Here is a 26,821-nt window from a genome sequence, read left to right as displayed (position 1 = left end):
GTGTCCAGCCGAGGAGTTGGTCACACAAATTGCGGGTTGCGAAGCAGCATGACATACACTTCCTGAGCTGCCACGGTGGCCGGCCTGCTCTGTCGGTGACACACGGGACATGCCCAGGGAAGTCCAGAAGGGTCATACGGGGTCTCCTTTCGTTTCGACCCCAAGTTCTCCTTTTTTCCTTTCCAAAACCCTTCGGGTTGGTTTCACACTTTGTAATCAGGAGTGAAGTAATGAGACACGGACGAATGGAGAGGGAGCTGGTCCTTTTTAATGCCGACTGTCAACTGAGATACCAACATATCTGGGGTGTGTGTGTGTGTGTGAAATGCTTTACATCTACGAACACCCACGGCTAACTACTCGTTCTTTGGGTTTCAATTTAAATATCCCTTTCCCCGCAAAGCTCCCCAAGACTGGATTAGGTGTCTCCTGGCATGGGTATTTTTGTTATTGTTGTTTCTGGTTGTTAACACCCAAAACCCCTACTGAATGTTGGGAGGAACCCTCCGTGTGCAGGACTCGTGAGGTCCCTTCCTGTTCTTCCTGCTGAGGAAGCTAAATGGGGGGAGACCCCCCCAATCAACCCAAGACTCATCCAATTAAATTCTACTTTCTGGATTTTGGATCCTCTAAGTGACACAAAGACAAAAGAGGTGCCTAGAATTGATTTCCTGCTTCCAGTGGCAGGGACAGCTGCCTCCCCGAAGGGTTATTTTTTCCACATCACGTTTGAAGCCTTCTGGGGTCCCCACCTTTTCCTGAGCTTCCTCCAGCTCCCCCTCAATCCTTTAAGCACCACATAAGAGAACCCCATAGCCTTCCAGGGGAGTCTTTTGGTCTAAACCAGCCAGAATCCATCCCCAAGCTTGACCCAGGAACGCTGAGTGAGCCGCTCTCCTAGGTGCTTGCAGAGTCTGTTAATTCCCTACGGCTGCCATAAAGTATCTCAGATTCTGTGGGTTCAGACAGCAGCAACGTATTTTAGGTCATAAGTCTGAAATCAGTGTCACGGGGCAGAAATCAAAGTGCTGGTAAGGAAGGCCCTGCTCCCTCCAGACAGGAGAATCTGCCCCTGGCCTCTAGCTCCCGGCTCCTGGGGGCGGCCTTCACGCCTGGGCTTTGACCTGGGCTTGGGTCACCTGGTCTCTGCCCCCGTGGCCACACTGTCTCCTCTTTTGTATGGGTCAGATTTCCCTCCGCATCCCTTTCGTAAGGATATATGTGCGCGCACTTACATTCTTTACTTTGCTCACGACCTGGGTGCTTAGACCTGTCTGCGCAGAACCTCAGGGCCTCAGAGAGACAGGCTTGGGAGGGTCCTGAGAGCCTGCCCTTCGTCAACACCCAGCTTCAGGTGAGGACACTGAGGTCCTCGGGAGCGAAGTGTCCTGCAGTTGTCAGCGTTTGAGCTCCATGTGTGTGTGTATCTAGCTGTGTGACAAACAGAAGGAAGGAACTGAAAGGGAATGTATTCTACAGAAAGCTGAGAGCAGAAAATGATAGATTGGAAACTGGGAAACGAGCATTTGACATGGAAGTAAATTCCCAAACTGTCTCTGTTGTCTGGCCATTTGGGTCAAAGGAATGATATTAATAGTCCAAAGGGAATATTAACATGTAGTACTAGTGTTAGGTGGGTAACATGGTAGAGATTTTTTTTTTTAAAAAATGTTTTTGTTTTTGTTTTTGAGAGGAAGGGGGAGAGAGAGAGAGAGAAACATCAATGATGAGAGTCATTGATCGGCTGCCTCCTGCATGCCCCCCACTGGGGATCGAGCCTGAAACCCGGGCATGTGCCCTGACCGGGAATCGAACCCTGATCTCCTGGTTCATGGGTCGATGCTCAACCCCTGAGCCACAGTGGCTGGGCACATGCAAGAGTTTTAAGGATGCAACAGATTCTGGATGACTTCTGGAAACCACAGGCCTAACACAGTCCTGGCACATTGCGGGGGCTGAATAAATGGACTCAGGGAGGATTGTAACAAGTAGGCCTGCTCCGAAGTGTAAGGACAACCTCGCACAGTGTGTGCAAACTTAAGAGGCTGTGATTCCTGCATCTGTTTTGCAGGTCTCTGTGGGTACCAGCCCGGGTCCTGAAGGTCACCTTTCTTCTCCGGGCCTCCTGTCCTTGATGTTTTCCATCAGTGAAGAAGAGCCTCTGTCTGCCGCCAGCAAAGCCAGATGAACTCAGTCCCACAGTCCAGACATTCTGCGTGTTCGCTGCTTGTCCTTCCTGGAGAGCAGGACTCGAAGGAACAGAAAGCAGAGGCAGGCCTGACGTCCAGTTTCTGTTGAACCATAGCAACTAGCAGTAACAGTATTTTACAGTCTGCACAACATCTCACGTCTTCTCATCCAGTGACCTCAGCAAGCCTACCAAGCCCAGGCTCCCCTGAGAGAACCAGGCTGCCCGTGGCCAGGTCAGTGCCTGGTTTCCTGCCCGCTCTGGGTTCTTTCAGCGCTGACCACCTGCACGATTTACCCCAGCACCTCCATCAGAGCCTTTCCTGGGTGCCCCTGGGTCTGTGCACCCTTGGGCAGAGCTTCCCTTAGGGCTCGAATGCCCACGAGCCCTCCCTCCCCTCGGGAGATGTTCCGTGCCCAGGGGACATGACTCAGAAGCTACAGGAAACTCCTGGCATGCTGCCTGCAGGCTGAGAGGACAGCGATGCTTTAGAAGTCGTCTTTGGTGAAGGAGAGGGACACGAGCAGTGAGAGCAAAGTTTCTGGCTGGGAAACACCTGCTGCTCCACGGGGAGGTCTGGCCCTGGCATGGCAGAGCCCTGCACGGGATCGTGGGCCAGCGGAGTTGGCACGGGCCTCTCCCGTGTTCCTCCCCCTCACTGAACTTGAGTCTCCTGACCTGCGTCAGGTGCTCTGGATGCTGATACTTCCCCCGGGCTCCTGCCTCAACCTGCCGTCCTCCGGACGCCGCTGTGGATTTGCTTCCTCCCTTCCTCATCGGATCATCAGCCTTGTCTCCGCTGGATCGAGGAGGGGAGCTGGTCGTCCCGAGTCTCCTGTAGCCTCACAAGGGCTGTGCTGTTAGGAGGTAGTTAGCATGCACTCAGTTTTTCAAGCAGTGAATATTAAGATTTTAATAGCAAGAGCCCACTGTGTACTGGAGCCTGGGATGCAGTGGGAAGCGAGTAACACCTTCTCTTTACGCTGATGGAGTTTGCAAGGAGGTCTGTTTTGGGGCCAGGACAGACCGTTAAACAGGCAGTGACGACACCACATGCCCGAGGAGGGGAGTGTGCCTCGGGGCAGTGGACAGGAGCATCTAAGTGCTTATAGGTGGCCTGACGGCTTCTTTCTTCAGACGGGGAAATTTGATGGTGGATTTTCAGGCAGCGGGGCAGGTTAGCCCCGGGAGCCACGGGGCCCAGTGCCAGGCTCGTTCCTAACTAGCTGGGTGGCTTTGGCAAGTCTGTGTGCTTCCTGGTCTTGTTTTCCTTCCCAGTATGAGAGCGTCGGTCTCCACGGTGTCTACGGGCCCTGCAGATGCTGAAAATGTTCTTACGGCCTGGCTGCATCTGATTTTCTTTGGGAGGCTGATACTTAGTCAATTTTATTTTATTTTTGACTTCACTGAGGAATAATTGAAAAATGCAGTTGTATATATTTCAAGTGTGCAATATGACGACTATATATATATGAATGATTACAAAGTTCAAGATAATTAGCCCATCCATCACCTCAGACAGTTACTCTTTTTTTGGTGAGAATGCTTAAGATCTGCTCTCAAGTAAACAATACACATTAGATCCTCAAAACTTGCTCTTATAACTGAAAATTTGTACCCCATTTCCCTCTCCCCTCATCCCCTGGCTACCACCGTTCTATTTTCTGTATCTACAAATTTGGCTTTTAAAAAATTTTTAGATTCCATATACAAGTACTACTGTTCAGTATTGTCTTTCTCTTTCTGGCTATTTCACTTAGTATCATGCCCTCCGGGTTTATCCATCCATCCTGTTGTAGCAAATGGCAGGAGTTCCTTTATTTACTTGTTTACTTATTTATTATTTATTTATATTGATTTCAGAGAGAGGAAGGGATGGGGGGGAGAGAGAGAGACATTGATGAGAGAGGGAAACATCCATCAGCTGCCTCCTGCACGCCCCCTGCTGGGGATCGAGCCCGCAACCCGGGCCTGTGCCCTGACCCGGAATCAAACTGACCTCCTGGTTCATAGGTCGACGCTCAACCGCTGAGCTACGCTGGCCCGGCAGGAGCTGCTCCTTTGACGGCTGAATAATATTCCATTATGCGTATGTGGAATATGGAATATATATGTGTGTGTATACACACACACACACATATATATAACATTCTCTTTATCTTTTCATTTATTGAAGGTCGTCTAGGTTTCTGTATCTTGGCTACTGAGAATAAGGCTGTCATGACCATGTGTGTGTGGGGAGGCTGATTCTTAACCTTTTTGGGTAACGGATCCTTTTGAAAACTGTTGTTTCTCCCAAGGAAAATGTCCTCAAGCCACACAACATCTTGCATATAATTCCAGGCGACTCTCAGCGTTAGGCAACACTTGGCGCATTTCCAGTGACTTTGACACAAGGGCAGTAAAAGCAAGTGTTTGCCTTTGTGGGAAGTAGACACCAACCCTTAACGGAGATCGGGGCGTCTTGGAAAGAACCCCTGGGAAGGGTTTGGCAGACCCCGCCTGCCTTTGTGTCGGGGGCTCTCTGCCTTCGGGGCCCTTGAACTCCTCCGAGGGGCTGAGCGGGGTGTGAGGAGGCGTGGAAGTGTGCGCACTGGGGTGATGCCGTGTGTGTTGGGGGCGAGGGTGCAAAGCCTGCCTCTGCCACGAGCTGGCTGGGTGATCTTGAGCAGGTTACTTAACCTCTCTGTGCCTCAGTTTAGCCACCTGTAAGCGACAGGATAATGCCACTCGTGCGGTTGTTAGGGGAATGAAATGAGGTGAACCCAGGGTCCGGCACATAACGGGACTCAATGAACCCGAGTGACCGTCTACACTAAAGCAACCCTTGTGTGTCGCTCTCCTGTCTCCTAGGTCGGGGAGAGAACCTTGACTGAGACATGGAGGGTGGATCTAAAACTGCCACCTCGATCCTGACTTTATCAACCGCAGGCATAGAAAGACCCAACAAAAATGGCTCATACAAATACGGACGTTGGGTATTTCCTAGAGCAAGGTGGTTCTAGGACTGGTTAATTTGGAGCCGGATGGGGTTAACCATGACCCGGTCTTCTCCATCCACCTTCTCAGGAGTCTTTGGACAATGGCTTGTTGTTGAGCCTGTCTCTTCAGGGTCAGGTGTGGAGGGTCACCTGGCTGAAAAAAAAACATATTTCCTTCCACGGATCTCTTTTAATTTGGGAGGAAACACCCTTCCATGAAACCCCTCAGCCCCTGCTTCCCCAGCAGACATCACCTGAGGATGCTCTGGCCAAGACGGGGTCACGGCCAGGGCCTGCTCTCCCGGGGAGGCCGCGATGGGATCCGAAGGCTCGGCCGCAGCCCTGCAGTGTCGGTGCCCTCTGCCTCCCTGACACTGGGGTGGCCTTGGCCCAGATTCCTCTCTCAGCAGCATTCCAACCCTACCCCTGCATGTCTCTTCCACAAAAAAACCCTCTTTTTAATGTACAATATATTAAATTAATAGCAGCCAGTGAAATCGATGCTTTGGGAAGATGCACCTGGGGTACCCCGTAGCTTCCACATCAGTAGGTCCATGTGGACCCCAGTTGGACAAATCCAGAGATAATGAATTTTGGTGAAAATACATTGCAGAATTCACTGAAAAGCTTTCCAAAAAATGGAGGGATTCCAAGAGAAAACTGCAAACCCCCAGATTTCTAGGTTCCAAGCTCCTTGGGTGGAGGTGGTGGTAGGGAGTGTGGGCATGGTGGCAGGGGCAGGATTTTATCTGGATGGAGGGTGGTGGGCATGGTCAGTCCTTGACTGGGACGTGATAGCCTGTGGTGCAGCCCCCGGGTTCTGCTGTAGCAGGAGTTTGGCAGCTCAGAGGCCCGCTGTGGGGGGGGGGGGGGGGATGGCATGCTGGGAAGGCCCGTTTGTTTTGTGCACATCTGGATTTGATCAGCTGTCGAGTGGTTAATAAACACTAAAGTGCCCGCAGAAGATGTCTCTGGTTTACCAGTTTACTGCTGGGTGAGAAGTGCCTGTGTTTTGCCACCCTGGGGCATGGCATTTAATCACGGTGGGGGTGGGTGGTGGTGTTTTTCCTTCTAGAGATTGGCTGGCAGTTGGTTTTCCAGGGGATAACATTTCTTTTTTTTAAACTTTGAATCAAGTGGTTCTTTTCAAACAAGTACCTCCTCATGGCCAGGATTCTTCTCCTCTTGCCAAGGGAACAACTCCTCCCAGGGTTTCTGACAGGCCCCTCCTGTAAGCGCTGGAGATGATTCACGGGAGGGTCTGGCTCCAGGGCCAGGAGCTGGGGAGTGTGTGGTGATGGGAGCTGGGCTGGCAGCTTTCAGGCGACAGGCCAAGCTTCACCCCTGTGCTGGAAAGGGCCTCTGACATTTTTTTAAATTTATTTTTCCCCCAAGTACCGTATGGGTGTGTGTATGTGCATGTGTGTGTGTGCGTGAGCCTGAGAGGGCATGATTGCCCAGGAGTGTGATATTTCTCAGTTGTCTTCCTGTCAGTGTTCTCTAGAGTGTATACGGGTATAACACTGCCTGCTGTGGGGGTGCTGAGAAGCAGAAGTCCGAATCCCTGTCGTCTTGAACGAAATAATTTAGTTCAGAAGGCAAGACGCATGCATCCACAGTAAACTGACAGGACGCAGAGCGAGAGCCATCCCCTGCTGAAACATACCTACCTGAGGCAAGGTCCAAGACTTTAGAAGGGAGGCTGAGCTTCGTGTGGTTGGGGGGAAGCAGGAAGGTGGCCAGGGAGGGCTTCCAGAAACATACCAGCTATGTTGGGCTTTACAGACGGATGGAACTGGGACACTTGGATGTTAGTAACAGTAACGATGGCAGCCAATTAGTGGGCTCTCACAGGTACAGGCATCCTGCTAAGCATTGTTCAGGTATTATTCAGTCTACAACAACTTTATATTGAATGTTACTGGATCTATTTAGTGGATGAGAAAACTAGTTCATAGAAATTAAGAAACATGTCCAAAGTCACACAGCTAGTAAGAGGGGGCTCTAGGATTTGAACAGAAGTAAGTATATCACCAAAGTCTCTGTTGCTACCTTCTGAGGTTGGTGGGCATTCCCCATGCATCTGCTGAGTTTCTGCATGTCTTGTGAGTAGGCACCGGTTATTCTTTGGCTACTCTTTGTTTGGTATTATCTTTTCAAAGATGTTTGTACAGCAAACAGTCTTGGAAGATGGCAATGTTGTCTCCTTCCAGAACATGACATAGGCATGCTCACTGCTTGCTATAAAAGATTCGGGTTCCCTAAGCATTGGGTTCCTCTCCTGTAGTGCAATCCCTGTGTGAGCAAGTGGCCCTCTTCACGTTGTCCTGTGGGAACTGGAGCTTGGGAAACCAGTGCTGAATATGCTGATGCTCAGGCCTAAAGTCCTTTGTTTCTGACCAAGACATCTTGTGTCTTCTGCCAGCATCCATGAAACTGGTAGACTTAGTTGTTAGCTTGCAAGTAGGGCAAAATCTCAAATCCTTCATAATTCTTGACAGTGTAGTGTGTGTGTTTCTCCCTCATCGATGTTTCTATCTCTCCCTCCCTTCCTCTCTCTTTCCTTGTAGGGGATGGCACAGGTCTGTCAGGCAAATTACCTTCATTAGTTAGTGCTGACCAGGCGATTCCTGGTTTAAGATTCCATTTCTGGGAAAGCCAAAACTCATTAAGACTCAGTTTGGTGACATGAAGTTTAGTACACTTACCCATTTGGGGCCTGTTGTTTTATTTTTTAACAATATTTAAATGATTCTGAGATAACTGTACTCATCTCTCTATTTCCAGTACTTAGCATGGTTGGTGAGCGACAGATAGGGATTGAACGAGTGAATAGATGAACGAATAAATTCACCAAAGATGCTCAGACACTATGGATGCCTGAATTAGGATCAAAATTTGACTTAATTCCCTGAATTCAAGCCCCGTGTACTCTCTTCTGGATTTGTTACAATCTGGGTTTAGAGAGGCCATCATAAAATTTGGTCATTAGGGAATTGTCCCCAGCCCCAGGGCCGATTCCTTCCTGAACTGGCTCCTGATTCCAGCCAGGGTCTGATTCCACTGTCTCAGGGCTGTTTACAGAGCCAAGCAGAACCATCCCTTAAACAGTCTCTTCTTTTACAGCCTCCATAATTAACAATGGAGAGGCCGCTGCCGGGGGAAGAACATTCTCAGGAGCTGTGCTGTGGCTTGCCTGTCCTGATGCTTTGCCTCGTGGCGTAGGGAACGCCAGGAGAATAGTGCCAAGACCTGGGACCAACATGAAGATAATTAAATAAAATCTCAGAATCTTCCCAAGTAACAAACAAAACCTTTCATAAGGGACTAATTGTTAGAAAATCTGTAGGTACTTTGCAAGTCTTAGTAGCTGGTTCATGTTAGCCTGGGCTATTTTCTTTCATTGCTTCACTTCGGACATCGACTGTTTCTACTTAGGTCTCCCTGCCTCCCCCCTTTTCTTTCACTCCAAAGGCAACAGTTGATTCAACTCACTTAAGATTTTACCTCCAAGAGTCTGCAGAATATGAGGCCCTTTGTGGGGACGTGATGTAGGTTGTGGCATTGCCCTCAAAGGAATGGGTACAATGCTGCAGGCAAGCTTCTAACAATTTTACATGCACCGTTGTGTTTGCTTTCACAATGGCCCTAGGAAGTCGGAGCCTTATTGTTTTCACTTTACAGACAGGAAAACTGGGTACAGAGTTCCAATGGCTTGTCCCAGTCGCACGGCGAGGATTCAAACCCACATGTATATGGCCTCAAAGACTGAGGTCTTCGCTGCTGCGTTGTATTTCCCTCTGGTGACCTGCCTATGATTTACACAATGAAATCTGAGCATATAAAGACACCATGCAATAAAGTGTTACATGAATACTTTAATGCAAAACTGTTAACAGATAAACCTTTATAATCATGCATAGATATAGCTACAGAGGTTTTCATTTGCATTTTCAGTTATTTGTATGTTATTTTTCAATTACAGTTGACATTCAACATTATTTTATATTAGTTTCAGGTGTAGAGCATAGTGGATAGACATCTGTATAATTTATGAAGTGATCCCCCATAAGTCTAGTACCCACCTGGCACCATACATAGTTATATTATCTGTGCTGTACTTTACATCCTTGTGACTATTTTTTAACTACCAGTTTGTACGTCTTAACCCTGTCCCCTTTTTTACCCAGCCTCCCAACCCCCCTTTCAACTTGAACTGTCAGGTTGTTCTCTGTATCTATGAATCTGTTTCAGTTTTGTTTGTTTATTTTGTCCTAAGGGACTGTCCAGTTTTTGCAATGAAAAATCGAGATGAAATAGCCGGTGTGGTAACCTGGATGAAATTGTGCTCCGTGAAACCTAGAAGGGCAGCTGTCAAGGTTTCTCTCCTCTCTTACAACAAGCTCCCAGCAGAGTATTTGTATTTTCTCGCAACCTAGAAGGGACTGACCAACAAATATACCTGAAGAATCTGACATGGTGGAACGAATGGAGTTAGATCTTCAAACACCAAATACCAATTTCTATTTTTAGATACTTCTGCTATTTTTCTTCTCATTACTTTTACTTTGTCTATGGCTCTGCTCCTGGAAGGCAGGGTCTGTCTTGGCACCACAGGAATGGGGAGAGCCCCTGCTCAGGCTCAGAGGTCCCTCTTTCCCCACTTAAAGTCTCACTCTGATCCTGCCGTCTGTGCCGACAGGGCTTGGCCTTCTCGGTGAACAGACACCTCGGTACAAAATGTGGGTTCGGGGACTGTGATTATGGGGGGCGAGGACTGTGTTGCTGCCATTTGTTTACCCTGGAGCCTAGCACCTGGCCCAATCCCTAATAGGCCCTCCATCAAAATTTATGGAGTGAAAGACTGAATAAATTGCTTTTCTCAATTGCAGTGTGAATGTACAAAAAAACACACCAGAATATAAAACCTGAAACCCAACCACATCGTAAATTATAAAACCCGAGCACACAAATAGGTAGATGCCTAATAAAAGTCTTTAGGATGTTGATTACGATGGTATCTTCGCTGTGCAACTTCTTAATCCTCACGGTGTAAATCCCTCACGTGGGAGCATAGAGAAGAATACTGGGTCTGTGTGTCATTGCGGGGAATTTCCCCCCAGACAGTGTTTTAATTTTGAAGGCAAAGTGGCAAGCTCAGTTGCCTCTGGGTTATGTATCACTCCTGCTGAATTCCCCAGGGGAGATGACTTCACAATTTCTCGGAAGCTTTTACTTATTTCACTTGTCAGAGGAGCGTGTTTAGTTTTAATATAAATTTTAATGGGCAGAAACATCTGTTCCCCATCCAACCATGATGTTCCGTGCTGGGTATAGATGAGAATTCCTTGGCCCGGCACCGGCCGTGTACACCGTGTATCGGACGCTCAGAGAAATAAGGCAGAGTGAGGACAGAAGTGGAGAGGAGTGAGGCGGTCGGTGGGTCGGTGGGTCGGTGGGTCGGTGGGTCGAGGAGGAGAGAGGGAGCTGCGGAGGGAAGGCGGGTGTTGGGCAGGAAACCTCTCGGGGCTCTAGCTGGAGGCGCTGTGTGTGGCTGTCCCTCCTGGGTGGCCTCACTGGTCCTGGTGGATCCCAGGCCTCCCTCTTCCTCTGGGAGCACAGCCAGGGGCCGTATGAGCCTCTTAGCTCCGTCCTATGGAGCTGTCCCCTCCTAACATTGGAGGTGTCTCTTGCGCCCGTGTGAGAAAGAGTGGCACGCTCAGATAGTGAGTGAATGACTGAATTCATATGGTGGCATTTTATTTATCTCTTATTTCTCCTACCAGACCGACCCTACGTTGCGCGAGTGGCACAGGCGCGCGTCCTGGCGCAGGCAGAGGCCAGCAGTTACTGCGGTGCCGTGAAGGAAGGAGGGGGCGAACCTGCACAGGGAGGCGCCCGGGCCTCCTGAGACACGCTCCGGGTCCGCGCCCCCTGCGGGGTTTTAGAAGGACCCCTAGAGGCCTGCGGCTGCTGGGCTAAGGAAATGGGGGCAGAGTGACAGCTGCAGATTTTTCTCAATGGAAAATTAAATCTGTTCAGCGGAGTCTGATGAGAATCAGGGGCTGGCGGAAAGGAGGCTGCGGCTGGAGGGAGTGTCCGCGTGGACCCCCAGGCTCTGGGTGTGGGAGGTTATTCGTAGCCACCCTTCCTTCAGTCTCTATTTTCTCTTAATCAGGGCTGTCTTGATTTTGCAATGGGAGCTTCCCCCCCTTCTGTAAGCAGTGATTTTCCATACAGTCATTCTTTCCTTTACTCTTCCCAGAAGGGGTGGGTGGGTTTTTTGGGGCTCGAACACTTTGCACGTTCCCTCGCGCTCGGCTCCTCCCCAGCCCCAGGGCCGGTGGACACCAATTCTGTGCGCTGGAGATTCGACCCCAGCTCCCTGTTTGTCTGCCACTCTCCTTGCTAATTCCCTCTTCTCACTAACAGCAATGTGAGTACATTTCCCACCCTCCCTCCCTCTGCTTCGTGTGTCCTGAATTCCGCTGGATTAATTTAACTTGAGTTTTTACAGGCAGCACAGCCCAGGGCAGGCTGCCAAGCTCCACTCCCGGGCTCCTGCGTCATGACCGTAATCGCTCGCATTTCCGCAGTGCCCTGTGCTGCTGACCGGGCACTTCCACAAGCGGGGGGCTCTTTAGCCCTCAGGACGACAGGAGGCACGGTCCTTGGGGTTTGGTGACGTCCTCCAGCATCCGGTTGCTAGGACGAGGGAAGGCCTAGGGTTTGAACTTACTTTTCTGGTGCTAAATCCCCAACATTGTTTTTCAGCTCTTGCGGGGGTCACAAAGCCAAGTGCCCTTGGGGCCAGGTAGATCATCTAAAGGAGAGAAGCTGAGGGGCAGCAAGCTTTGGGGAGTGGCCAGGGTGTGGGGAGCTGGAGAGCTTGCCTCGCCTAAAGGCATCAAAACGCAAAACGTTTCAAAGCAATTGAAAAACATTTCAGTCTTTGTTGGTGGGAGAGGGGGACATGTGAATGGCTCACTCTACCGCTGAGTAGCCTGGTCAGGTTTGGCCGGGGCTGTGTGAGTCCCAGTGTCCATGAGGCAGTGTGGCACGCTGAAGACTGAGTGAGTGGTGCCAGGGCTCATAGGACGGCGTTACAGGTGTGCAGACCCCGGGCCTAGAGTTCCCAAGGGGTGAGATTCAAAGGGATGTTACGTGAATGGCTGTGAGTCCCTGATGCCCTACCCCACAGCCCTGGTCAGAGATTTGCCTCTTCCTTCCCCACCTCCCCTCCCCTCCTGCCCTCGCACAAACCAGTGAAAAACAGCTCATAGTGATTGTTGCCTACGTGTAGAATTTGGGTCTTGTCAATGGGCAAAAGTGGAATTGAGAGGTTATGTGATATGCTTAAAAATTCTGATTTATTCTTAATTTTTACCCACATGATGTTTCTTTTGAGACCAGTCGGCAAAGCAGGAGGCTCGGTGTGGAAAGAGCACGGGTAATTCTGAAATGCAGGTGATCTACAGGTTACTTTCCTTGCGTTCTAGCGTGGAGTCAGCAATGCACCCCTTGTTGGTCTTTCTCTCTCCTCAACCCCGTTGTCCCCCTTTTCTTTCCCCCCATAGGTTGTTATTTCTTCCTGGCTAAGCCCAGAAGAAAAATTGATCGAAGTGAAGGGCACCACCCAGGAAATTATGATACCCACGATCCAGTTCCGGCCCTGCCATCTACAACTCAGGGCTAGACATCCCTCCGGGTCTCAGCTTCCTCGCATATAAAATACGCAGGAGGCTTGGGTCGGGGCAGCTGGAACTAAAGGAGCTCTGAGGTCTGTGGATTCCACCTTTGGGCCTGGCAGGCCTCGGCAGCTGAGGCTTGGATAAACCCCAAAGCAGGTAATTGTCTGCAGGACGATGAATTGACTCTGGCCACTCAGATAGATGCGGGCGCCTCTGGCTGCTTCCTGCAGCCACCAGCCAACAGAGACGAAGCCGTCTGGAAAAGAGAATGGAAGTGTTGGAAAGGCCACTGTCCTCTCTCCAAACAGCATCTGGGAGGTGCCCATGTCCCCAGAAAGGGGTCACTCAAACCCTTCAGCTGGCGGCACAGTGCAGAGTCGGGCAAACTAGGTGTTAAATCCTGACTCTGCCACTTACATGGGCTGTGTGACCCTGGGCAGGTGCTCTGGCTGAAGGTCATTTTCTCCTATGTAGAATGGGGTGGCAATGTGTCCCCCCCATAGGACTGAGGTGCTGCCAAGGCCTAACCGTACCTACTGATTACAAGCACTCAGAGGTACTTAGAAAAAGGCAGTTACAGTTGTTGTTGTTATTATTATTATTATTATTATTATTATCTTGTGCCCTTTACGCACAGGAGTCTCTGGGGCGCGGGGGTGGGGGGCAGTGGGCCCCAGGGACGGGCCCAGCGCTCTCCCCACGGCTGGGAGGCGCTGACTGGCTCCAAGCCCAGGCCCAGACTCCTGGCACAAAGACCTTGCTGGTTCCGACGCTGATTAAATTCCCTGCTCGAGGAGCCTCAGCATCCTGACCTGGAGCAGGAGGGCGGACATTAGCGCAGGCTGGTGGAGCCTAATTCAGTTATCTTTCAGAACTGCTCCTTTCCAGGTCTCGTCCCCTTTCCTCGCCTCTCCCTGGTCCCTTCTTTCTGGGTCCCTGTCGGAGAAGGGAAACAAACTAGTTCGGGGCTTCCCGTCCTGTCCTGTCCGCCGAGAAGGGGACAGGGCCGCGCACAGGCCGGGGTCCGCGCGGAAGGTCCGGCGGGCACGAGCCTTGGCTGCGCCCCTGCGAGAAGCTCAGGTCTCCGCGCCTGGGGGACCCCCGTTTTTTTGTTTCTGTGTTTTTCGGTGTTTTTTTTTTTTTTTTTTGGCAAAGCTGGGCTCTCAACTCAAACCTGCCTAGTGCTCCATCCCGTCAGGACAGTTTGCGAGCGCTCTTTTTGCGGCCCCTTCTAGGAGCTCCACGAAGCGGCACTTAGTGTATTTTCCCATCTTCCCGCGTCCAGCAGGTGAAATAAAACAAAATGTAGCAGCGGGTGTGTGTGTGTGTAGGGGGACTGTCGTTATTTTTCAAAAGGGGAGAGGGGTCACATGACTTCGAGTAACGGATTGAGCGGAGCCGCTGCAACTCGGGGTTTGCTGCAGAGCCCCCCCCGCGCTGACGTCACGGAAAAGCCCCGCGCGGCGGGCGGACTGGCGGCTATAAACCGCCGGGCGGCTGCGGGCGCGGCGGCTGCTCCGGGCGGGACCGCGCGCTCCGCTGCGGGCACCTTGGCGCGCACCCCCGCACGCGCGCACCGAGGCGGGGATGCCCACCCGGCCGAGCCAGGTAAGGGGCTCTCTGGGGGGCCCTCTGGCCGTCCGGGAGCGAGCGTTCCCAGCCCCCAAACTAAGTTGAGACGCAGCCCCTGGAACGTGCCGTCGGCGCCGGGGTTCTCCGGGTGGAGGCGGGTTTTAAGGACCATTTGTCAACCGCAGGTTCTTGTTCAGTTCAGTTCAGGGGGAGGGTCACCTCCTCCTGCGGGCTGAGGAGCGGTCAGCGGCGCTCGGCGTTGGCTGTTTGCGTGCGGAGTGCCCACGCGGGCGCTGCGTCCGAGGTTGAGAAACCCGCCGGTCATCGCGGCTGGAGGCCGGCGTGTGGGAGTGTGGAGTGCGGGGCGGGAGTGGAAGGGAGTGTCTGTGTCCCGCACACTTTCGCGAGCGGATGTCGCTGGTGAATGTGAGACTTCCCTGCGCTTAGCTCAGGCGCGCGGCGCAGTGGAGCGCGGGGCGGCGCGGGGCTCGCGAAGGCAACATTGTTGCCAGGTGGCCGAGTGCGGGTGGTGGAGCCGAGTGCGGGGCGGCGCGGGGCTCGCGAAGGCAACATTGTTGCCAGGTGGCCGAGCTCCGTCGGCGAGGGTCCTGCGCCTCCTGGTTCGCTGCAGGAAGGTGGAAATCCGGGTTGGATTAAAAAACTCCAGGAGCGGGCGTGGTTTAATAGGAATTAAGCCTTTTCTTTTTTTTCCTGCCAGTGTGATAGGTCTGAACGTGAGCAGGTCATTTCCCTGCCAGAAGGACAAGGCTTGGGGCTGGCATGGTTTAAACGTGGGCAAGAGGGCAGAGCTGTGGCTTAAACCTCAAACAGGGATTCTTTATTCCCCGCCCCCAAATAATAGCTCATTTAGGCAGCTGGAGAGCATCAGGGCAACTTTACTAAACATGGAAGTCCCAATAAGTGCCTGTCCAGCCCGGCCTGCGGGAGTGATGTCATGGCCACGTGTTCCCCACCCAGGCACAAACCCGCTGGTGCAATTAAGAGCCATGTTTAGACAAGAGCAGCTAACCTGGCACCCTGGCTCCCAGCTCCATTAGCTCCTGGACTTTCCAGCCCTCCTTGGGGCTGCGGTCCCTTCTGGCTGCCTGAGTGCGGGCTCCGAGTGGGCTCCCAGGGCTCCCTTGAGGATGGAGGCGGCCCCCGGGCGGTGGGCGCTGCTAACGGTACCTTTTTTCTCTTTGCAAATGACGGATGGTCAGCGCAGGAGCTGGTTTCTAACTGTGCGTGTGTGTCTGTGCGTGTGTCCAGTCGAAAGCCTGTTGGATTTGGGGGCTGTTTCACCGATGTTCCTTACGTTAGGACTACTGGGGTCTCGCCCCGTGAATAGAATATCACTGATGACCCACTGTGCGTGTGAGCCCCCTGAGCTCTTGCCCATGCTTATTAGAACTGCTAACATTTTGGCCACTTTGCTCTCCAGGACCCGACGATGACCCTCAATAATGTCACCATGCGCCAGGGCCCGGTGGCTGTGCAGCCGCAGCAGCGCTGGAGCATCCCGGCGGACTTCAGGCACCTCATGGTGCAGAGGGAGCCCCCCCAGCGCAGCCAGCGCAGCCGGCACCCCGCTCCCCCCGAGGAGCCCTGCCGCCGCAGCTGGTCCTCTGACTCCACGGACTCAGTCATCTCCTCGGAGTCGGGGAACCCCTACTACCGGGTGGTGCTCATAGGGGAGCAGGGGGTGGGCAAGTCCACTCTGGCCAACATCTTTGCGGGCGTGCATGACAGCGTGGACAGCGACTGCGAGGTGCTGGGAGGTAGGTGGCCCGGCTCCAGGGCGCTTCTGTCCGTCCGCAGGTCAGCAGTGGTCCAGAGTGGGTCGTTTATCTGCAGAGTTGAGAACTGCAGTTATGCGTTCTTGGCACTGACCCGGGAGCTAAGTCCCCAGAAAAGCATTGGCACAGGCCTGTGGGACAATAAATGAAAACGCTTATAGATAAAACAGAAGGGGGGTTTCTTAGATTCCAGCTCTAACGGGTCTGGGGGCACCGATGGAAGAGGGCAGAGCTAGAGGGTAAGGCTCCCACCTCTGGTTCCTGCCAGCTCTGCCCCGGACCTTTCAGGAGGTCACTGTAGATGCAGCTTTTTCCCGTGGTTAATCCTGAAACTAAACCGATTTGAAAAACCGATTCATCAGTTTATTTCCACCAATATTAGAGTGGCTTTTGAGGGTGTAACATAGTTTAAAATCTGTATTTGAAATACTACAATGTTTTTAAACATTTTTTAATTATAGCAGTAATGATACATATGTTTGTATAGAGTCTTACAGTTTTTCAAGAAAATTTTCCCTGTATGATTCCATTTAAAATGTTTAAGCCATGTCTGGTGTGTGTGTTTTTAATGTATCTTTATTGATTTCAGAGAGAGGAAAGGGGAGGGAGAGAGAGAGATAGAAACAGCCATGATGAGAGAGTCATTGATCCGCTGCCTCCTGCACGCCCCCGACTGGGGATCGAGCCCGCAACCCGGGCCTGTGCCCTGACCGGGAATCGAACCCCGATCAGCTGGATCCCAGGTCGACGCTCAGCCCCTGAGCCACGCCCGGCCGGGCACCATGCCTGTTTTTAAAACTGATTTGAGGTCACACCGTCTCCACAGTACACGTGTGCCTCCAGTCGTGGAAAGCACAGCGCTGTGTTCTGGGGACTGATGGGAAGGTCCTGATTGTCCATGGTACTCAGACTGTGTCTTTCAGCCATGGTTTCCGTCCTAGCCTGCCTGGCCGGGGTGGCTGCATGTCCCTAGTCGCAGCCGTGGAAATGGAGGAAGAACCTTGCCCGAGTGGCACGGGCTGTCTGAATTTCACCCGTGAGCCGCAGCTGAGTCACGGGCTCGGGGGAGTGGGGAGATGCTTAGTGATGGCTCGGTTCTGCCCTGCACTTGTTGCTCAGGAGTCTTGCTCCGTCCCTGGTACCGTCTGCCCGCTTCCATGAAATGTTTATTCCCCTGACTGTCCCCTCCGTGAGGGAATCCACTGCTCCGGAAGGCAGGCTCCTGACCTGGCCTGTAAGTGATGACTCATCGATCGGGACGTTGATTTCTCTCCGCACGCTGGACGCTCGGGGACTGTAGCTAAACAAGAGTCAAGGGAGAGGCAGGGTCAGTGTCCTTCAACGGCTCTTTTCTTTCCTTTCGAAGGCCGGTGGACGACTGTGGCTGTAGGAGGGAGGGAGTAACTAACATTTAGATGCACGTTTGCACCCTAGCCAGTTGCTCAGTGGTTAGAGCTTCGGCCCTCGGACTGAAGGGTCCTGGGTTCGATTCTGGTCAAGGGCATGTACCTCGGTTGCAGGCTCCAGTCACGGTGCCCATGGGAGGCAACCAGTCGATGTGTCTCTCTCACACTGATCTTTCTCTCTCGCTCTTGCTCCCCCCCCCCCTTCCACTTTCTCTGGAAAGCACTGGAAAAAGTATCCTCGGGAGAGGATTGAAAAAATAAAAAGACAGAGCGCACATTTGCAGTGGGGAGGCACTTTATGTGGGTGCCTTGTCTTTGCTGCTGTTTATTTTGGTCCTCACAAAATTTTTGTGCTCACAGGAGTAAACTGAGTCTCAGGGATACCAAGTGGGTTAGCAGGGATTAGAACATGGGGCTTTATCGTCTTGGTTTGATATTGTCTTCATTCTGTCATTGGCAGGGAGCCTGTGTGCCAGGCGCTGTGCTAAGTACTTCCCGTTAACATTTTTGATAACGCGTATCAAAACTGAACCAATTTGGTACTTATACCTGTTTTACAGGTGAAGAAGTGGAAGCTTAGGAAGCCAGTGACCTTCCCAGGGTGGAAAAGCTAGTCCGTGGCCTGGCAGGCTTCAAACCTCGTTGTTGAACCCAAATCCCGCGTTCCTTCGCTGTACCCTGCAGCCCTTGGATTTGGCGTCCAAATGCTTTTAAGTGCGGCTGGGCTTGGCCGCGCGCCTGGCTCCGGCCGAGGCTCTGTGATGGACCAGGTAGAGCAGACCCTCTTGGGAAGCTGCTAGTACCAGCGGCTGTAATCCAGGGCCGGGCAAAACGCGCGAATACCTTAAGAAGTAACAGTGAAGTGCTTTGGGGATTAACCGAAGGGAGGGATTACCTGAAAGTTTTTGTTTTTTTTTAAGAGGGGGAAATTGTAAAAGTTAGTGGATAGCAGACTTTCAGAAATGTTTGTCAGAGTGGAGTGGTATTTATGTGGAGGGTAGTTTTCCCATAGGCCCAGAGGGTTCGGAAGACCAGCTCCTACCTGGGATTTGGGAGCCAGCCTTCGGTATTTGGAAACCTTTTCGTTTAATGGGGGAGAGGAGGCAAGACTCATTTCTTTACCTCTTTGAATAGAGAATCTTTGGCATCAAGAAGCTGCTCAGGTGACCCACCTAATGTGTCCTAATTGAGCAACTTAATTTGTCCCACCTGGGATCACCTCCCTGCTCTGTAGCTGGCTGTTGGAATCACTAGTGGGCTTTATGTTCCCCAAGATGAGGATTTTCTGGGGCACAGCCCTATGTTGTTGTTTTCAGCATTAACCTTAAGAAAAAAATCTGCACAATACTCTCATCACTACTTCTCCTGATAAAGATGGGTGCCGTGTGGTTACGTTGGAACAGCCTTATGACTGTGTGCACATTGAATGCCCTTCATGTATTTATTCATTCAGCCGCTCAGTCATCTCTGAGCAGTTACTGAACATACACCGTGGAACTGGGTGGAGACTGTGGGGACAGAGTTGTGGGTTTTTCCCCGACGATGCTTATGGCATATGCCGTGGAGGTGAGAGCAGGGACCCGCCAACCGTAACTCGAGGGGCGGTGATAAGTGTCTGGAGAGATGTACAGGGACAGTGCTGTGGGAACTCAGAGGAGAAAAGACTACTTCTGGCCGTGGAAGTCAGAAACAGGGTTCCTAGGAGAGGTGGGCTCTGAGCTGGACCCTAAGGACGAGCAAGATTGGGGAGCTTCCAGGCTGGTGAGAAGGCACCGCGCACACGGGCATTGCCCGAATGGGCACTGGGCGCGCGGCCTGCTGGTGTGGGCTCGGTCCCGGCTTCAGCATGGGTCAGCTGCGTGCTCTCGGGCAGGATTCCCCATTAGTAAAGGAGAGATAATACCTGCTTCGTGGTACTGAGGGGCTTAAAGGAGGTACCGTAGCAAGCAGGTAGCAGAGTGCCTGGCACATAGCGAGTGTGAGGTGAACGTCCGTTGGCTTTTTTCCTTAGCTGTGGGAACACGGCACGTTCCTGTTTCAACTACCAGGGACTCAAGCAAGTCCCTTGTACCTGTTTTGAGCGGCGGGCTGAGGGCAGAGAAAGGGCTCTGCTGAGTTTTCTGAGCGCAGGGAGAGCTTTTAGACAAAGCCCCCACCTCCCCACCTGTGCTGCTTCGGTTCCGATACAACCACTTGGTTATATGAATTTGCTTGTTGCGGTCACGAGGCCCCACTCTCCAGTAAGCCAAATTGTGCACCCACTGTGATCCGACTCATGCTGAATATTGTGGGAGGCAGACACAATGGGCATACGGATGGCTAATGCCCCAGGGGGAACAGTGACCACGGGTTAGAAGAATGACCCCTGAAGGCGGCGGGGAGACTGACAGGAAGACAGAGCCAGTCCTCCCTGGTTCCCTTTCTCCTCATGGGGCCCATGCGTGCTTTGCTTTTCCTTCCCGATTCTGGTTCCTAGATGGAGGAGTGCCGCTTTTTAGAAACCCCTCACTGTAATAAAAAAAGAAATGCCCTGGTTCCCCATTGTAGTGCTTTGTTTTTTTAATCCTCAACTGAGGATATGTTTTTATTGTTTGTTTTTTTAGAGAAAAAGGAAGAGAGAGAGACATCGGTGTGAGGGAGATGCATCGATCGGTTGCCTTCCGTAGGCACCCCGACTGGGGATTGCACCTGCCACTTAGGTATGTGCCCTGACTGGGAGTCGAACCCACAACCTTCTGGTGCATGGGACAACACTTCAACCAACTGAGCCACCCGCCTGGGCCCAGGTGCTGCCTTTAAGCTCCAACTTAGGTACAGCAAGAAGGGCCGAGAATAGCAAGAGCAGATGGCCCCCATCTGAGGAAGTGATGAGAGCAGCTAACGTTTACTGCATTTCTACTTTCTGTGCAGGCATAATGTCTGTAATCGTCAGACAGCCCTAAGACGTGGATGCTTTTGTCAATCCCAGCTCATAGCTGAAGGGCCAGAGAGTTTACGTAAGCAGTCCAGAGCCACACAACTAATAGAGGGTAGTGCTCGGATTCTAATTTAGGTTCGCTGGTGCTCACAGCCGAAGTGCTGTCTTTATGACTCATTCATTCATTTGATAAGTATTTACTGAGCACCTGCACTGTCCCAGGCTCTGTCCTGGGTGCTGGGGGTTAGAGCAGTCAACAGCACAGATGTAGATCCACGCCTTAACATTCTGAGCACAGGGAGGGACATTAAATAATAAAAGGAGTACATTAAATCGATTGCATGTTAGATGGAGATAAGCACAGTGAAGAAAAATAAAACAGGGGAGTAAGGAATGTTAGTAGAGAAAGGTGTTTGAATGGATGGTCAGGGCATACATTGGAGGGAGAGATTAACCAAAGAACATAGATGCAGAAATGCATAACCCATGGACACAGACAGCAGTGGGCAAGGCCTGGTGAGGGGGCGAGAGGGGGTGGGAGGGGTCAATGGGGGGGAAAGGGACATCTGTAACATTTTCAGCAATAAAGATAATACAATAAATAAATAAATAAATTATAAATAATAAATAGATGCCTCACCCAGAAGGTGGTCAGATATTTGAGGGAACAGATTCTAGGCAAAAGGAACAGCAAGAAAAATGATTAAAGAAATAACTATAAAAATTGTAAGTTTTAAATGATGAATGTGAAAATAGAGTGGGATGGGCTCAATCATGGAGGTGATGGGAATCTTACCTGCAAAACTTCCAGTTAAGTCAGTTAACCGCCCCTCCGCCCCACTGATTTTTCTGGGCTGGAGCTGCCTTGGCCCGTTACACTGCGCTCACCCTTCATCCACACGCAGCCTGGGCTCAAATGCAGGGAGGAGTTTCCACCACCAAGCAGAGCTGGAGGCTGCACTTCTGCTGTCCCTAAGATAGAAAAACAAGCCCGTTTAGTCCTAGGGAGATGTGTTTTTTAAGGAAGAAAACAAAGCAGGGATAGTCTCAAGATTTTTATTTTATTTTATTTTTTTCATGTCTCAAAAGAAGAGAAGTGTCTCTTCGCTCAGAGTTCCTGAAATGGCCAGTGAATGCTCAGTGGTCACCCACCGAAGGGTGCAGTGATTGTAAGGCCTATGAGCAAGGCTCACAGCTCCACGGGGCAGTTGGTGTCTTCTCGTGGCCTCGGAGCTCGAATCCAAGTCTAAAGCTCTCCAGTGGGTTTATACTCATGGATGGTTTTCTATAGCACAGATCTAGGCATGAGGAAAAGCGGGCCTCGCACTGCAGGCCGTCCAGTGATTCGCATTCAGAGGACACAGGCGTCCTGCCTCTAAGGACCGGAGGAACATACGTAGAATGTTGTTGAAGGTGATAAAAGAGAGAATCTTGCCTTTATGAATACCGGGATATTTACTTTAATTAATTCCATATTTAGAATACTTGTTTTCTAGTCTATTTTTTGCATGGTCCTCTTATATAAAAGTGTTACTGATTGCTGACTCCAGTACCACTGTTCTTTCCTTCCTAGAAGACACCTATGAGCGAACGCTGCTTGTTGATGGGGAAACTGCAACTATTATACTCCTGGACATGTGGGAAAATAAGGTACGTGGAGCCCGGGGCTCTGTAAATTCCCTCGGGGCTTGTCTTCCGAAGGGCTGCTGGGCGTGAGGGTGACCTTGCACTTCTTGGTTCCGATGACGTAGGTTGGTTTTTGTGATCAAGTGTTTGCTTCAAGTATCACAAGATCTCACTCATATGTGGACTCTAATGAACAAAACAAACTGATGAACAAAATAGATCGGGAGACATGGAAGCATGGACCAGACGGAGGGACCTCAGAGGGAAGGGAGGGGTGGGTGGGGAGAGATTAACCAAAGAACTGACACGCACAGATGCATAACCCACGGACACAGGCAGTCGTGTGGGGAAGGCCTGGGGCGGGGCAGGTGAGGGCTGGAGGGGGTCAATGGGGGGAAAAAAGGGGGAATCTGTAATACTTTCAACAATAAAAATAATTAAAAATAAATAAGTAAATAAAATGACCTAACTTCCCAAATCCGAAAAGAAAAAAGTTTATTTCTGAAGTGTGAGAGAGACTGTTCTAATGAACAGATCATTCACAGGTGAGTTCTGAATAATAAGCAAGTTGCAGTGATTTGCCCTTAACTCTACTCAAAAATACAAAAAAGTGCATTCGTTTTAGGGAAAGTGCTAACAAGTATGAATGGTAATTTTAAACTGTATCAAACCACATTGTATGAAGTTGACAGTCTCAATACTAGCCTTCAGCATTTGGGCTTCTGGGCATATACACTAGACTTTCTGTTTATTGAGAACCCCTCTAATTCTCACAAGAGGATTCTTAATTTTTTCACCTGGGAAAGAAGGGAGTTTTTTGGAAGTCAGAAAAGGCACATTTTTAGTAGTTTAGATAAAGAGTGGAAATAATGTTTGGCTGAGTCACTGTATAATTTATCAACTCAATTGGACAGTAGGAACTTTTTGGCAAGTACTTTATGGGCTAGCAGTCCTTACAGCCACCAGACATCTTGCAGGCATGGAAGACTGATGCATTTTGGGGAGTTGGAATAAGTTTTCTTTCTTTCTCGTATCGGCAAGGGTACTTTAGCATACATTTATTGTTCCTTTTGCAAACTGATGCCTCATTTACCAGTCCTACGTGCGCTCATGGGAGACCTTCTCATTTCATTAGGGGGGGAATGAGTGGCTCCAGGACCACTGCATGCAAGTCGGGGATGCCTACCTGATCGTCTACTCCATCACAGACCGAGCCAGCTTTGAGAAGGCATCTGAGCTGCGAATCCAGCTCCGCAGGGCCCGGCAGACGGAGGACATTCCTATAATTTTGGTTGGCAACAAGAGTGACCTGGTGCGGTGCCGGGAAGTATCTATCTCAGGTAAGAGGAGTGGTGCTAATTCCATAGAAACAATCCCTGGGTCACCTGCATTTTCTTTCAAACAGCTATTCTTCCTTTCCTCTTTCATGAACTTGGAACCGGGGACTCATTCAGATGCTCTGTGGAGCTTTATGCGCACCCTATATTCCCAGCCTGTCAGCTCTGTGCTGGGTGCTGCTCCTTTGTTCATCTGGCCTACCTACAGGATTCCAATCTCCCCACACCCCAAGGTTTCCCTGGAATTCCTTCAGGGAAGATATCATACTCAGGGGTTACTAGCAGTCCCAAACCTTTTCTCCTGGTCCTTTCTGTTTTCTAGGGAGATCTCGAGAGTTCAGAGAAGTAGAAGTAGAAGTAGAAGTAGTATCTTCGTGCAAGACAGATGGGAGCTCTGATTTAGGGGAACTGTGAGAAAGAGTGTCATTGAGAATAAGACTTCTATTCAGGCTGCCTCTAGTTCCTGTAGGCCCTAGAAACACCCTCCTCCTACCCTTTGCTTCCTAAGTTTCAGTTAAGACATCTTTTTGGGTTTGATACAATGGTAGAAAATAAAATACTGCATTGCCAGGCTCTGCTCAGGAGAAAAGACACCTATTAAAAGTTTGATGGACACAACTTGTTGGGACTGTCTTACTCTTAGGAAATGTTGAGCGTCTACAGGAATCATTCCTTTCAAGCCAACCTTGGACACGTAGCCATTAAACACAACAGAACATGTGCAACTGAGAGAGTTCCAGAAAAGCTTATTTGTATAGTTTGCTGTAACTGTATCATATGTTTGTGAATGCCTCAACATTTTTTCAAAATATCTCATCAAAACTTCAAAAAGTAAGGGGGCATGCAGGAGGCAGCTGATCAATGACTGTCTTTCATCATTGATGTTTCTATCTCTGTCCCTCTCCCTTCCTCTCCCTGAAATCAATAAAAACATATAAATTTTTTTTTTTAAAGCTTCAAAAAATTTTTTAAAGAGAGAAAGCCAAGTAGTGGGATTCTTATTTTCAGTTCAGGAAACTGAGTCAGGAGAAAGAGTTAAGAATATGAGCTTGAGAATGAAGCAGCCCTGGATTCACAGCTGCCACTCACAGGCTATGTGAACTCCCTCAGGTTTTTAAAAGGCCACCCTTCCCCGCAGTTTCTTTATCTACCTGAGAGGGATAATATATTTTTCAAGATTGTGAGCATAAAAAGTGTTTACAAAGCAGTTCCCAGCGCATAGTAAGTGCAATAAATTAAGGCTATGGTTTTTGCTGTTATAATAAATAGTGCTTTTTTGATGAAATGGCACCTTCCTGCAGTGAGTGTGGCGGACCAGGCCTAAAGCCCACCTCTCCTGCTTCCAGGAACCCTCCTGTGAGACTCCTTGCTTCTGTTTATGGCCTGGGAGGACATGTGCCACGGTGGCCTCGCATGCTCATTGCATGTGGGACTGACTCAGAGTTACTGTGAGGACCACTTAAAATCGGGAATCCTCGCCCAGCTGGTGTGGCTCAGCGGCTGAGCACCGACCCATGAACCAGGAGGTCCCAGTTCGATTCCCGGCCAGGGCCCAGGCCCGGGTGGCGGGCTCGATCCCCCGTAGGGCGTGTGCAGGAGGCGGCCCATCAGGGACTCTCTCTCCCTTCCTCTCTCTGAAATCAATAAAAAAAAATAAAAATAAACTGGGGACCCCTCCAGCTTGGCCGAGCCCTGCAGCCCCCTCTTCCCTCCGCCCCTTGCAGAGGGGCGCGCGTGCGCCGTGGTCTTCGACTGCAAGTTCATCGAGACGTCGGCCGCCGTGCAGCACAACGTGAAGGAGCTGTTCGAGGGCGCCGTGCGGCAGGTGCGCCTCCGGCGGGACAGCCGAGAGAAGAACGACAGGCGGCTGGCCTACCAGAAGAAGAGGGAGAGCATCCCCCGGAAGGCCAGGCGCTTCTGGGGCAAGATCGTGGCCAAGAACAACAAGAACATGGCCTTCAAGCTCAAGTCCAAATCCTGCCATGACCTCTCTGTGCTCTAGGCACCCGGGGTCACCCAGATGCCCCCCGGTGGGCATCGCTGAAGGCCACTGGGACCGATAATCTATATTAGATTGACTCCTTAAATACTGTTAGACGCGGCTTCCCCTTCTGCGGCTGGGAATTCATGTGTTAGCCTTATGGGCAACTAAATGCATGGGCAGTGAGAGATCTTCGCAAAGGGTCAGTATTTACTTGCGGGAAAAGCCTGACCTTGCTCCTTGAACACCCGAGACTCACTAGAGGATGTGTGTGGTGTTCACGTGAGTGTCCTCTTTCCTTTGGAGAGTAGAGAATCGAAGCCTTAAAAGAATGCCTAGAAAAAGAACTTTGCATTATTAAAATTTCCCCCAGTGTTCTGATATGGGAATTTGAGGCCAGTGGGTCATAACCAAATATAAGGACCAGTGAAAGGGTTTATTCAAAGGAAGAAGTACCTTGTATTCATGGAGGTAGACTGTGGAATTGAGCTCATCGTGACTATCACTGCTCCATCAAGCTGTGAAAGGAAACGATGGACCTGGCTGGAAACTAAAGCTTGCAAACAGTTTTTGTTCAGTGCCCACAGCTGGGGATCCAGAAATTTGTAGAATGTGGGAACTGACTCATGTACCACGGTGGGTTTCAAAAATTGTATCTGTACTTCTGTGTCTTATAATTTTGTATTCAGGGGAACTTATTTTAATCAAATTCAACTTAGTCAAATCACTTTTTATGTTTCATTATTTTTACAATCATAGGGCCATCCTAAAAATATTTTGAAAATCTGAATTATTGATAAGCTGCAGTGCAAAATGCCACATTTTGAAATATAATCAAAGGTCTGAATTTTTATAAAATACAAAACATAAACACTTCCAGTACTTTGAGTTGACCCTCGTATGCCACAGCTCTGCTCTATTTATTGTTATTTTGCAAAATAATAACCATTTTAACATTTGATAAAGCATATTTATGACATGTTTCTTAATAAGAAAAATGTCCATTTTATTATCATTTTCTATCTTTTTTAGAATATGCAAGTCTTTACCTATATGTCTTATAATAAAATAAATAAAATCTTTGGAAAAAAGGCATTCTTAAATGTTTTTCCTCCCCAAACAAGGTGGTGATGATTCATATTTTGATATAGCTTTTAGAATAAGCACATTCTAAACAACTATACCTATTACTTTATTCCTCTTTTTCATTAGCAAAGAATGCCCCTGACATCCCCCCTTTTGGAACCATGATTCACAGCGATGCAGAGTTACTTTTGGCAGGTACGGTTGCAAAGTATTGGGGGGTCATCTAAATGATATGTTACA

The 26,821-nt window shown here is 50.2% G+C and overlaps 1 protein-coding gene across 3 annotated transcripts; it reads left to right on the top strand.

Moving 5' to 3' along the window:
• The first annotated feature begins 14,302 nt into the window (after positions 1-14,302).
• Positions 14,303-26,580, top strand: GEM (GTP binding protein overexpressed in skeletal muscle). 3 transcript variants are annotated; one of them, XM_081116567.1, is made up of 5 exons: positions 14,303-14,468; positions 15,874-16,210; positions 22,125-22,201; positions 23,313-23,517; positions 25,239-26,580. In XM_081116567.1, the coding sequence occupies exons 1-5, from the start codon at positions 14,448-14,450 to the stop codon at positions 25,514-25,516; spliced, it is 918 nt and encodes a 305-aa protein (XP_080972693.1). In that variant the 5' UTR covers positions 14,303-14,447; the 3' UTR covers positions 25,517-26,580. The 3 variants fall into 3 exon arrangements, with proteins under 3 accessions (XP_080972693.1, XP_080972694.1, XP_080972695.1); XM_081116568.1 differs by having other exon boundaries at positions 22,128-22,201; positions 25,239-26,574; XM_081116569.1 differs by lacking the exon at positions 25,239-26,580 and adding an exon at positions 24,469-24,805.
• The last annotated feature ends 241 nt before the right edge of the window (positions 26,581-26,821 follow it).

This window comes from Miniopterus schreibersii (genome assembly GCF_964146895.1).
Source record: "Miniopterus schreibersii genome assembly, chromosome: 17".
Classification (NCBI taxonomy): domain Eukaryota; kingdom Metazoa; phylum Chordata; class Mammalia; order Chiroptera; family Miniopteridae; genus Miniopterus; species Miniopterus schreibersii.
The sequence above is the reverse complement of the archived record's forward strand: the minus strand, read 5'-3'. Positions and strand labels throughout refer to the sequence as shown.